Source organism: Erythrolamprus reginae, chromosome 10 (assembly GCF_031021105.1).
Source record: "Erythrolamprus reginae isolate rEryReg1 chromosome 10, rEryReg1.hap1, whole genome shotgun sequence".
Taxonomy (NCBI): domain Eukaryota; kingdom Metazoa; phylum Chordata; class Lepidosauria; order Squamata; family Dipsadidae; genus Erythrolamprus; species Erythrolamprus reginae.
This window is the reverse complement of record NC_091959.1, coordinates 38,077,247-38,091,169: the sequence shown is the minus strand read 5'-3', so window position 1 is coordinate 38,091,169 and position 13,923 is coordinate 38,077,247. Positions and strand designations below refer to the sequence as shown.

The following is a 13,923-nucleotide window of genomic DNA, read 5'->3' as shown; positions in this document are numbered from 1 at the left end:
CTGTTGGTGTTACATGGGCATTTTTGGGAAAGCCATGATTGCTCTCGCAGCTGCATTCTGCATAATCTGAAGTTTCCAAACACTTTTCAAAGGTAGCCCCATGTAGAGAGCATTACAGTAGTCGAGCCTCGAGGTGATGAGGGCATGAGTGACTGTGAGCAGTGACCCCCGGTCCAAATAGGGCCGCAACTGGTGCACCAGGCAAACCTGGGCAAACGTCCCCCTCGCCACAGCTGAAAGATGTTTCTCTAATGTGAGCTGTGGATCGAGGAGGACGCCCAAGTTGCGGACCCTCTCCGAGGGGGTCAATAATCCCCCCCCCCCCCCAGGGTGATGGAAGGACAGATGGAATTGTCCTTGGGAGGCAAAACCCACAGCCACTCCGTCTTATCAGGGTTGAGTTTGAGTCTGTTGATACCCATCCAGGCCCCAACAGCCTCCAGACAGCGGCACATCACTTCCACTGCTTCGTTGACTGGACATGGGGTGGAGATGTAAAGCTGGGTATCATCAGCGTACTGATGATACCTCACCCCATGCCCTTGGATGATATCACCTCTTCCTGCTTGTTATACATCTAGCTATGCAGCCAAGCATTCTACTTGCTTTCCCTACTGCCTGACTGCACTGTTCTGAGCAATCTTTGGCTAAGCTGGTCAAGACTTCTAAGAACTCCATTTCCAGAACACTGGGCAAGGCAGCTAGGACATTTATGACATCCTCCCTTCCTGCCAGACCCAAAATACATGCTCAAGTTGGCCAAAAAGGAGTTGCTGAACCAGCAGCAGATAAGAATATAGCAAAACGTAGGAAACCACATGACTTCCACATATCTTAAACAAAAGGCAGCATTCTGTTTGCAGTTATGGTGTTGTTTTTTTTTACAAGATTAAACATGATGGGAGCCTCTCCAACAGGTTAGACTTGAAACAAGAAGCCAGGAATCCCCAAAATCCAGAATTTGTGATAAGCAGATTTTATGGTGGAAAAGACCAGAAGGTATGAATAATGTCAACAGCTGCTGAGTATCAAATGTTAAGTTCTATTTATAATTAATCGGCATTCTTAAATCTCTTCTGTCTTTTTCTCCAGCTCTGTTTAAGGTATGATGACGTGGCACCCGATCGGGGTTTAGTGTGCCCAGCTTTGTAAACCATGGTTTTCTTTCCTGGTTTGATAATTATATAAGCTTAAGTAATAAATATGATTAATAATATTCTATGTAACAACAACAACAACCAGTTGGAAGGGACCTTGAAGGTCTTCTAATCCAACCCCCTGCTTGGGCAGAAAACTCTATACTATTTCAGACAAATGATTATCCAATTTTTTCTTAAAAACTTCCAGTGTTGGAGCATTCACAACTTCTGGAGGCAAGCTATTCCACAGATTCATTGTTCTAACTGTCAGGAATTTTCTCCTTACAGTGTTCCCTCAATTTTCGTGGGGGATGCGTTCTGAGACCGCCCGCGAAAGTCGAATTTCCGCGAAGTAGAGATACGGAAGTAAATACACTATTTTTGGCTATGAACAGTATCACAAGCCATCCCTTAATACTTTAAACCCCTAAACTGCAATTTCCCATTCCCTTAGCAACCACTTAGATTATTACTCACCAGGGTTATTTATTAAAGTTTATAAAAAAAAATATTTATTAAAGGCGGACAAAAGTTTGGCGATGACACATGACGTCATCGGGGCGGGAAAAACCATGGTATAGGGGGGGAAAACGCGAAGTATTTTTTAATTAATATTTTTTAAAAACCGTGGCATAGACTTTTCGTGAAGTTTGAACCTGCGAAAATCGAGGGAACACTGTAGTTATGAATTGCTTCTCTCCTTGTTTAGTTTCCACCCATTGCTTCTTGTTCTATCCTCAGGTGCTTTGGAGAATAGCTTGACTCCCTCTTCTTTGTGGCAACCCCTGAGATATTGGAACACTGCTATCATGTCTCCCCTGGTCCTTCTTTTAATTAAACTAGCCATGCCCAGTTCCTGCAACCGTTTTTCATATGTTTTAGCCTCCAATCTGCTATGTGTATTAAAAGGTATGACACTTAGAATAGGATTATTGTTGTGAGCCGCCCCGAGTCTACGGAGAGGAGCGGCATGCATATCAAATCAAATCAAATCAAATCAAATCAGTAAGTAAGTAAATAAATAAATGGCATAGAAATGACACTGAAATATTGAATGATTAAATAATTCAATAAAAATATATGTATTGTTATTACAGATATTGTTTCATTTAACAAGCTTATTATATAAGCTTGTTAAATGAAACAAATATGGTTTAATATTACTTTATTTGTATTAGAACGTATGACACTCAGATGTGACATTGTTCAGGCATTGATAAATAAACACTGAAGCTAAAAAATGGACATTATAGAATTGGCACTGGTACATGGTGGATCACATTCACTTTGAAATTATGGAAATAAGATTAAACAACTTTAATGAAAACAAACTGGAGAAACTGATGGAGCGATGGGACAAGGTGAAAGATTATATGTTAAGTAAAATTTGCGACGAAAAGGTGAAAAATAAACTCCAATCACTCTTTGAATTTTAAATAAATGCAAATCAGAGCTGAGGAAATAACAGAATATATACTTGTAAATATTTGAACCCCCCCAATTGGTGGTGGGGAATGTATGTTTAGTCGGGTGATGGGAAGACATGCACAGAGCACTGTTGTTTGTTGTTTGTATTGTGTTATGTATGTGCAAAAACCAATAAAATATATATTTTTAAAAAAGATAAATAAATAAATAACCCGTCTTGCTTAGCAATAGAAATTTTGGGTTCCATTGTGGTCATATGTAGAGCACTATCTGAGGATGGAAACAGTATCATGGCTTAACAACCCTGCCTTTCTAATAAACCAGTGTAGCATTTTGATACGTAAAAAGCTCGGTTTTGCTTTTTGACGTTCTGGCTGCTGTTTAAAATGGAGTGCTATTTATTAGCTGTTTCCACCGTTTACAGCAGAGGTCTCCAACCGTGGCAACTTTATGAGGTGTGGACTTCAACTCCCAGAATTCCTCAGCCAGCCATGTTGGCTGAGGAATTCTGGGAGCTGAAGTCCACACCTCATAACGTTGCCAAGGTTGGAGACCACTGGTTTACAGGATATGTGCCCTGGAGAACTCACCGTACCATTAACCAAAAAATATTAAAATAAAATCCGTTTGAAAACTATGCGCCTCTGTGAGGAACAATACCCTTTGTCTCCCCCTTCGCTACAACTTTATGGAAGCTTTTGTTCGCTTTTATAGGGCGAGGGTGGAACTACCCGTTTTTCCAAATATTTGCATAACACGAAATGGCTTCGGGGCAACAGCCTATGCAAATCAGACTGTTTTGAATTCTTCCTTTTTCCCAGGACTGTATTTGAGGTCTCTTTTATCATTATTATTATTCTTTTAAGACCAGCTGGCTGGGAAGTCAGGCATCTCTGCATTTTGATAGCTTTCTAAAATTCATCATCTTATCTAATCAGCATTCACTTCTTTCTCTGCAGCCACAGATAAGGTTGTTATTAGCACATGGCCTGTAGATAAGTCGGGCCTAAGTTGATGAAGGGTGGTTGACCTTGATTAGTTGCTTGGAAAGGAGAACACCAGAAACGTCTCTCAGGACTGTCCCCCAAAACTCACACAAGTAGCCAACAGAAACACTTATACATTGGTACCTCTACTTAAGAACACCTCTACTTAAGAACTTTTCTAGATAAGAACCGGGTGTTCGAGATTTGTTTGCCTCTTCTCAAGAACCATTTTCTACTTAAGAACCCGAGCCCGGAAAAATTTCCCAGGAAATTTGAGAGCGGCATGAAGGCCCAAACCAGTTTCTTGCCATTTCCCCTTTAAGTCCAACCATCTGGACTGCCGGAGGAGCCTTTTGGTGGTGCTTAAGGAGGCTTTGGCAGTTCAGAGCAAACGAAGCATTTTCCTTTCTCTGGGTGCTTGGAGGAAGAATTAAACCTCTGCCAGCGCCCAGGAAAAGAAATGCTCCCTTCGCTCTGGGCAGCCGAGGAGTCACTACAGCGAAGGAAAGGCGCCGGCTACAAAGCAAGCGAGTGAGAGGAGAGGGGAGCCCTTCAGCATGGGAAGGAAGAGGAAGCAGGTAGCAGCAGCAGCAGCCAGTGCATGGGAGGCAGTGTATGGGATGCAGCCTTCCGCCAGGTGTATGGGAGCTGCGTGATCCTCCTCGCTGCCTCTGAGTCCCATCCCTCCCAGGAATCCCCACGTGGCCCATTTTGGATGCAGGTAAATGCAGGGCGCGCACGGAGGCTTGGGGAGAGTGAAAAATGGGCCTACTGGCGGTTCAGGTCACCTTCAGAGCCTATGGAGGTCATTTTCACCCTCATGGAGGCTTGAGAGAAGCTTCCAGAGCTTGGGGAGGGCAAAAACACCTCCATTCCTTGGTGCAGGAGGCCAAGTAGGCGACACCCACGACAGCCACGGCCACCCAGAAACCAAGAACTCCTTGCTAGAATTTTTGAAGCCCACTCCTGCGTTCACACTACAGATGTGGACTATACAAATGACAGGCATCAACTAGAGAAGGTACATGTTTATCCACATCTAAGGAAGGCGATCTCAAACACTGCCCTCAAATAAGCCGGTCAGCCACCATGACTTAAGTTGAAAGCATTAAACCACAAGAAGGTAAATTCACACCCTATGCTAAGCCATCAACCAGGATTTTCATACATCTGAAGAAGAGAAGAATTGGGAGGGATAGTGAAGATCATTTAATCTGACCTCTGCCCAGTTCAGAAGTCCACTATAATATCCTCAAAAGCCACAGGCACACACCCAATTTAAACATCTCCAGTGAAGTTTATATTAGTTTATATTCCTTGCTGCTTGCCCTGAGCTGGATGACATCGGAATAATTCTGTCTCATTGTCTTAAGAAAGCCCTGCAGATGCCATTGGGTTTGACTGAAGTTGGGCGAGTAACATATAAAGAACAGTTGCAAGAAGTGGCTAAGTCTACTTCAGAGGTTGGCAGGCTCAAACACTCAAAACACCATTTGGACCCATTTCCCATGGAAAAGAAAGCATCAGGAGCCACAAAATGTTTCCTGTCCCTGACTATTTCCTGAGCAGGCACAGAACTAGTATATGTAGTATAAATCCTTCCATTCCCCACCATCCAGTTTCCAGAACGCAGAGGAAGTTTCTTGGGTGAAAAGTGAAACATCCTCCAAAAAAACCCATGAAAATGTTCGGAAACTTCAGATCGTGCAGAATGCGGCTGCAAGAGCTATCGTGGGGCTTCCTAGATTCGCCCACATTTCTACAACACTCCATGGCCTGCACTGGCTGCCGATCGGTTTCCGGTCACAATTCAAAGTGTTGGTAATGACCTTTAAAGCCCTTCATGGCATTGGACCAGAATACCTCCGAAACCGCCTTCTACCGCACGAATCTCAGCAGCCGATAAGGTCCCACAGAGTTGGCCTTCTCCGGGTCCCGTCGACCAAACAATGTCGTCTGGCAGGCCCCAGGGGAAGAGCCTTCTCTGTGGCGGCCCTGGCCCTCTGGAATCAACTCCCCCCGGAGATCAGAACCACCCCCACCCTCCTTGTCTTTCGTAAGTTACTGAAGACCCACCTATGTCGTCAGGCATGGGGAAATTGAGACCCTGGGTTTATATTATTTATGTATGGTATGTATGTGTTGTATGGTTTTTAAATTGTTGGGGGGTTTTAATGTAATTTTATTATTAGATTTGTTCCATTGTTATACTGTTTTTATTGTTGTGAGCCGCCCCGAGTCTTCGGAGAGGGGAGGCATACAAATCTCATAAATTGAATTGAAAATTGAAATTGAATGAAAGTCCAGTTGCCTCTTGAAAAAGGAAAAAAAACACCTCTGGGACAAGCAATAGCAACGTAGTTAATAGATTCCCAAAGTCGCAGGAGAAATGAACAGCCACGAACTTTTACTCTTACCTGAAACGGTGCTTTTCCCGTCAGGCACTGGTAGATTATCGTCCCAATACTCCACAAATCAGCTTTGGCATCGTAATGTTGAGACATAATGACTTCCGGGGCCTACAATGGAGCAGAGAAAAACCCATGTGTGGTCTCACATCTGCTTTGAAATCACCCCCCCCCCCCTCAAAACCCTGCAAGCAGCCCTCCCAGCAGAGGATTTGAGAAAGATTTAAGTTTTCTTTTCAAATTAAACCGGGGAGTTAATGAAAGGGAGGAGAAAGCCACACCATAATCTGGCCAGGATCTGTTGGAAGGAGGAAAGAAAACCCAGAATTTAATCCCACGTGGACCCAAAAAACCCAAAACAAAATTAAAAAAGCAAGCCCTCTACTTTATCCCTTGACTCAGCTCAAGCTGGAGAAATGAAAAAAAGAGATATTCAACTGTTATTTCGATGCAACTCGGCAGGATGGTTTTCATTCAGTTGGGCAATGAGTCATTGGCCTCCAGCCAACCCCAACCCAAAAATAAAAAATACATGCCAACACACTTTCGTACCAAAACAAAGAATGAAGCGTGCGGGCGGCACTTCCCAGTTGCCAAACAAGTTGAAACAGCAAGATAGAATCACGACGTGAGTTGACAAAACATTCTGCTAAACTCATAACCAGCGGCACTCCAAATATGTATGTATGTATGTATGTATGTATGTATGTATGTATGTATGTATGTATGTATGTACAGTGGTACCTCTACTTAAGAACACCTCTTTCAAAGAACTTTTCTAGATAAGAACCGGGTGTTCAAGATTTTTTAGCCTCTACTTAAGAACCCGAGTTCAGAAAAATTTCCCAGGAAATTTGAGAGCGGCACCAAAGCCAGGCCAGTTTCCTGCCATTCCCCCTTTAATCCCGGCCATCTCGGGCTTTTGTGGGCTGCCAGAGGAGCCTGTGTCCCACAGTGGCCCACCAATTGTCCATGGGGATCTTGAGTAGAAAGGGAAGGCAAAACCCTCTCTTTCCCTGGACCCCCAATAAATGGTACTCAAGGGAATCCTGCCTGCCTCAACCACCATAGAGGTGGCACATGGACATCTGTTTCAATAGCTATCGATACACTTGGCATCCATGAATCTATCTAATCCTGCCTTGAAGCTATCAAGGCTGACAGCTGTCATGACCTCTTCTGGAAGGGAATTCCATAAACCAACGATTCTCTGGGTGAAGAAACATTTCCCTTTATTTGTCCTCGCTCAATAGATATCAAAAGGGATATATCTGAAGACATATTGCCACGTGGTCCACCACATCATCATTATTAATAATAATAATAATAATAATAATAATAATAATAATAATAATTTATTATTAGATTTGTATGCCGCCCCTCTCCGAAGACTCGGGGCGGCTCACAACAACGATAAAAACAATATTATACTGGCACAAATCTAATATTAAAAAAAACTAAAAACCCTATCATAATTAAAAATCAAACAGCACATACATACCAAACATAAATTATAATAAGCCTGGGGGAAAGGTGTCTCAAATCCCCCATGCCTAGCGGTATAGGTGGGTCTTAAGTAGTTTATGGAAGACAAGGAGGGTGGGAGCAGTTCTAATCTCCGGGGGGAGTTGATTCCAGAGGGACGGGGCCGCCACAGAGAAGGCTCTTCCCCTGGTGCCCGTTGTCCTATGCACAGGGGTTTCCTGAATTACCCACAAGAACCTGGCTAAAACACTTGCCATGTTAACATCTTTGTGGTATTTTAAATCTCTGGTCAAATCTCATCAGCTTCTCTCACTTTTTCTTCTCTCTTCCTCCCAGGGGGGAAAAAACCAGGCTTCTAATGTCGCATTCTCTTTTTTTTCCACTCCAAAGGCTTCTTCCAAGGATCCCAAACCATGTGTCGCAACAGACCTGCAGGCAATCTGGCTAGTGTCCGGTCAGTTCACATGAACCTGTTCAACTTCCCGAACTGTACATTCCATTTCAAGACCATAAAACATCGGTAGGAACCACGAAGGCCAGGCCAGGGTCAAGTAAGAACAGGAGGAGGAGTACAACTTGTCCTTTTTGGGTCATTCCATGGCAGTCAAAGGCAACCCAAAGCTCACAAGAACGGACAGGGCAAGTGGTATTTAAAGCTGAGCGTCTATCAAACAGAAGGTCATCCACCATCATTCACCACCTCCAACTTAACAGCTCAGTATCTACACTATCTACATCATGGGTCTCAAACCCAGGCCACTTTAAGACTTGTGGACTTCAACTCCCAGAATTCCTCAGCCAGAAAAGCTCAACACCTCACCTCAGCAAAGCTGGCTGGGGAATTCTGGGGGTTGAAGTCCACAAGTCTTTAAGTGGCCTGGGTTTGAGACCTCTAATCTACATGAATTCACAACCTCCATCTCAAATTCCACAGAATTTAATACGATGCATCTGGCTTCAGCCTCACATTAGAGGTCTTGGACATGACTCAACAGAAGGCTGGAAGCAACCTTAGAGATCATCTAGCTCAACCCTCTACCCAGTCCAGGATCCACATTTGTATGCCGCCCCGGGTATTCGGAGAAGGGCGGCATCCAAACTAATAAATAATAAATAAACAGACCTCAAATTTTCTGGCTTGGTGGCCTAGCAGTGGGCTGGGCAGTTGGAATAGCTCCTTGTAAGTGGTAGGTGGGGTATGCCATAGTACGTGTGGCTCCGATTGAAGCTTCATACATGAGGGCATGACGACCTATTCGCACAAGGGAAGTTTTGTGCGTGAGCACAAGATGGCCACCACTCACCTGAGGGAACTTTAGTGTGAGTGCAAGATGGCCACCACTCATGTGAGCAAAGTTTCGTGTGTGAGTGCAAAATGGCCACCGCTCACCTGAGGGAAGTTTCACGCGTGAATGCAAGATGGCCCCCACTCACCTGAGGGAACTTTAGTGTGAGTGCAAGATGGCCACCACTCATGTGCGCAAAGGTTCGTGCGTGAGTGCAAAATGGCCACCGCTCACCTGAGGGAAGTTTCATGCGTTAATGCAAGATGGCCACCACTCACCTGAGGGAACTTTAGTGTGAGTGCAAGATAGCCACCACTCATGTGAGCAAAGGTTCGTGCGTGAGTGCAAAATGGCCACCGCTCACCTGAGGGAAGTTTCATGCGTTAATGCAAGATGGTCACCACTCCCCTGAGGGAACTTTAGTGTGAGTGAAAGATGGCCACCACTCATGTGAGCAAAGTTTCATGCATGAGTGCAAAATGGCCACCGCGTACCTGAGGGAAGTTTCATGCGTGAATGCAAGATGGCCACCGTTCACCAGAGGGAATTTTAGTGTGTGAATGTAAGATGGCCACCACTTACACGAGTGAAGTTTCATACATGAACGCAAGATGGCCACCGCTCAGCTGAAGGAAGCTTTGTGCGTTAATGCAAGATGGCTACCACTCGCACAAGAGGAGTTTCACACGCGAGGAAACCTTTGTGTGCATACACAAACACGCCCGCTGCCCACATGGTCCAATTCCAAACAGTCTACAGCCCGGTAGTAGGTCATGGCCCAGGGGTTGAAGTCTCCTGCACTAGATTATCTTCCACAGATGACCATCCAGCCTCCATTGGGAGACCTGAAGGCCAACGACCCACTTCATGTGGCAGCCTGTTGCGCAGGTTCAGATCACCCATCAAGTTCCTTCTAATGCTAGCATTTGTAGTTGAACATTTGAACCCACCAGTTCTGTTCCTACACTCAGGAGCAACAGAGAACAGTCTGTTTTATAACATCCCTTCTAAGATTTCAAAACAGGTGTTGTACCTCCCCTGTAATTATCTACTCCACAGACTAAACATGCTGAGATCCTTGACGGACTGCTTTCCAACCTTCAAGTTTCCAAATCTCTTATCTTGATAGATGCTAAACAGCCCCAAGAGCCTTGAACTGGTTCAGCCAACGTGGTTTATATATGTAAACCCAGCTCAAGAGATGCTGGATGGATCTATCCACTCGATTAGATTAGATTAGATTAGATTTATTGGATTTATATGACGCCCCTCTCCGCAAACTCAACTGCCTTTTCCATAACAAACTCTTTCTTTGCACATTGGAGAAAGATTTTTCCAACCAGGTCCGCATCACATAAATCTTCTTAATTGAATCAAGAGGGCTTTGGAGTATGTCTGTTGCTTTAACCTTTGTGTTATGCTCTAAAAAGAAATAATCAGTAAATTCGCTGTTTGGTTTAAACGCGGCTTGAATTAAAAGAACCGCCAACCTGTTAGATTGAAGCAGTCTCTGAGCACTGATTTAGCAGTGGCGACGAGAGGGTCGCTGGAGTGCGGTCATATCAATTTTTAAATAAATTAGAATAGAATCATAGAGTTGAAAGAGACCTTGGCGGTCTTCCAGTCAACCCCTCTGCTTAGGCAGGAAACCCTCTACCAGGGATGGTGAACCTATGGCACGGGTGCCACAGGACTCCAGGATCCCTCTCACAGTTACTGCTACTGACCATCGGATCGTCCCTCTGCCAGGAATCACGCAACTTCCTAGGTCAGTGATGGTGAACCTTTTTTGGTGTGTGCCCGTGCCCACACCCCTTTCCTCTCTACCACGCATGCACAACCCCTCCGCACTGCCCCTGCGCATTCGCACATGTCTCACTGAAGCCTGGAATGTGAAAAAACAGCCAAACAGGCAAACCAGAAGTTTGGAAAAAAAGGACTTCCAGTTTGCCCCCTATGCTGTTTTTTGCACTCAGAGAAGCATCCTTGAAGCATCCATAGGACAAAATGGCCTTTCCCAAGGTCAAAAATCATCTGGAGCTGACATAGGGCAAGGTCTCGCGTGCCCTATCGATCAAGGAAATGGAGCACCTCCCTTATGAAACCAGGTTGCAACGCTTTGGTCTCTTCAGCCTTGAAAGATGGCGTTCAAGGGGTGACTTGATCTAAGGGTATAAAATCATGCATGGGATAGAAAAGGGGGTAGAGAAAAATTATTTTCTCTATCACACAATACTAGGATGGGGCCCTCTCTAAAGCTCATAGGTAAGAAAGCGAGGACAAATAAAGGGAAATATTGCTTCACCCAGAGGGTCGTTGGTTTATGGAATTCCCTTCCAGAAGAGGGCGTGACAGCTGTCAGCCTGGAGAGCTTCAAGGCAGGATTAGACAGATTTATGGATGCCAAGTGTATCGGTGGTTATTGAAACGGATGTCCATGTGCCGCCTCTATGTTGGTTGAAGCAGGCAGGATTCCCTTGGGTCCCATTTGTTGGGGATCAAGGGAAAGGGAGGGTCTTGCCTTCTCTTTCTGCTCAAGATCCCCATGGACAATTGGAAGAGCCCTTCACTCCTCCACTCGAAATAGAATACAGTGAACCCTCGAGTTTCGCGTCCTCAAGGATCGCGAAAGGGCTATTTCGCGAGTTTTCAACCCGGAAGTAAACTCCACCATCTGCGCATGCGTGCCCTTCCACGCATGCGTAGATGGTGGAGTTTCCCCGCCGGGCAGAGGCTTCCCTGGGTCTTCCCCCTCTTGCCCCCGTAAGACCCCAGCGGCGGCGCGAGCAACGGCGTGGGCGGGCGGGCGGCACGCGCGGGGACACCCCAGCTCGGCTCCCCAGCTGGGAAGCGGCCCCAGCAACAGCGTGGGCGGGCGGGCGGTGCCCGCGCGCTTGGGGACATCGCAGCTCGCTCCCCAGCTGGGGAGCCGAGCTAGGGAGTCCCGACCGCGCGCGCGTTGCTGGGGAAAGCGCGCGCGCTTGGGGAATCCCTAGCTCCGCTTCCCAGCTGGGGAGCGGAGCTAGGGATTCCCCAAGCGTGCGCGCTTTCCCCAGCAACGCGCGCGCGGTCCGGACTCCCTAGCTCGGCTCCCCAGCTGGGAAGCGGCCCCAGCAACAGCGTGAGCAATGGGGTGGGCGGGCGCGAGCAACGGGGTGGGCGGGCGAAGGGCGGGCGGCAGTGGAAGCAAAAACACCATCTGCGCAAGCGCAGATGGTGTTTTTACTTCCGCACCGCTACTTCGCTAAAAATCGATCATCGCGTGGGGTCCTGGAACGGAACCCTCGCGATGATCGAGGGTTCACTGTACCCTATGAGACTAGACTTTCAATCGTGGGCCTAGAAAATTTTGAACTAAGATGCCTTAAACAAGATCTAAGTATTGCCCACAAGATCCTGTGCTACGACGTCCTGCCTGTCGATGACTACTTCAGCTTCAACCACAACAACACAAGAGGACACAACAGATTTAAACTTAATATTAACCGCTCCAAACTTGACTGTAAAAAATATGACTTCAGTAACCGAGTTGTCGAAGCGTGGAACTCATTACCGGACTCCATAGTGTCATCCCCAAACCCCCAACACTTTACCCTTAGATTATCTACGGTTGACCTATCCAGATTCCTAAGAGGTCAGTAAGGGGTGAGTACAAGTGCACTAGAGTGCCTTCGGTCCCCTGTCCTATTGCTCTCCTATATCTCCTATACCTTTCTTTTTATTTTATTTTATTATTTTATTTATTCTTTGTCCAATATACAATACATATGAAAGAGAATAGACATTAAGTGATATATAAAAGATAGGAAGTAAAGAGGAAGAGAAGTAGGTGGGAAGGAAAGAATATATATGATAAAAGGGAAAGGAAAGACAATTGGACAGGGGACGAAAGGCACATCAGTGCACTTATGTACGCCCTTCTTCTATTCCTATATCTCTTCTTCTATTCTTTCATTGATATGTTCTATTACTATACCTTCTTTTCTATTATTTCTTAGATATATTTTACTATGAGTATCTCCTCTATAACCTTCATCATGTATTTTACTATGTGTATATAGATATATACCCACTAAAACCCTCATTGTGTATTGGACAAAATAAACAAACAAACAAACAAACAATTGGTGGGCCACTGTGTGACACAGAATGCTGGACTTGATGGGCTTTGGCCTGATTCAGCCGGGCTCTTCTTAGGTTCTTATGTTCTTATGCCCTTTGAAATGGCTCTGAATACCACCTATGGTACACATGCCATAGATTCACCATCACAGCCCTAGGCAAACAAACGCCATCCTCGCCCTTTCTAGGTTCTCAAAATACAGACTAACAAGACTTGGGATGGAGGACCACTTGTCGCTTTGTGTACGTAATCTTGGACACAATATTAGAGAGGAAGGACATGACAACAAAACCAAGGGAGTCCAGTCAGGGGCTACAACCAGTTCCTTTCCCAGGATAAATGACAGCTGCTCTCATCAAGCACTGCTTTTTCTCGAGCAATAGAAACAGCAACAATTTGTGGCACTCTCTGAGTTTTTCAACTCTAAAACCAACTTGGTGTGTGTGTGTGTGTGTGTTAAAAAATGTAAATAAACCAAACTGTCCCTTACCATGTACATCGGAGACCCGCATAGCGTCACTGCCATCATATTACTCTGTAGGTAGCGTGCAAATCCGAAATCAGCTACACAAAGAAGCAAAATAGGGGAAGGGGGGAAAGATGGAGGAGGGGTTACAATTGGTTTTGGCAAGAACCATTAAGTATTAAAAAGCTGTTTTCATCCTCCCCTCCCCAGCCCTGCTTCCTTTTGTGCTGTCTTTTTTTTTAAAAAAATTGATAAAAACAGTAACAACTGTAATAGGTTTTTTAAGGATTATTGTGATAAGGAAAAGCTGGGAGATCAGCCTGGAGCCAAATTAACACACCCATACTTTTCCATCGGTGATAGCAAACCCAAATGATATTTCCTAAAGATTAAAATCCGCTGTAATCCATGGGATTTACCATTATCACCCCAGAAAAACACAAACAGGACTAGAGTCTTAGATCAAATTGTAAACAATCTCTTTCTCTCCAACTGTCTCTCTTTCCATCTTTCTCCTTCTCTTTCCATCGCTCTTTCTTTCCATCACTCAGTCCTTCTATCTTTCCATCTCTTTCCAACTCTGTTTTTCCATCTCGCTTTCT

General features: G+C 45.2%; 1 protein-coding gene across 2 annotated transcripts in view; it reads right to left on the bottom strand.

Annotated features, from left to right (window-relative positions):
* The window catches only part of ULK1 (unc-51 like autophagy activating kinase 1), a 111,341-nt gene that overhangs the window by 66,810 nt on the left and 30,608 nt on the right, over positions 1-13,923 (bottom strand). For both annotated transcript variants that reach the window (XM_070762662.1, XM_070762663.1), the window contains 2 exons: positions 13,346-13,419; positions 5,971-6,072 (listed from right to left, as the gene is read on the bottom strand). In XM_070762662.1, coding sequence (XP_070618763.1) covers positions 5,971-6,072; positions 13,346-13,419 — 176 coding nt within the window. The remainder of the gene's footprint in view (positions 1-5,970; positions 6,073-13,345; positions 13,420-13,923) is intronic.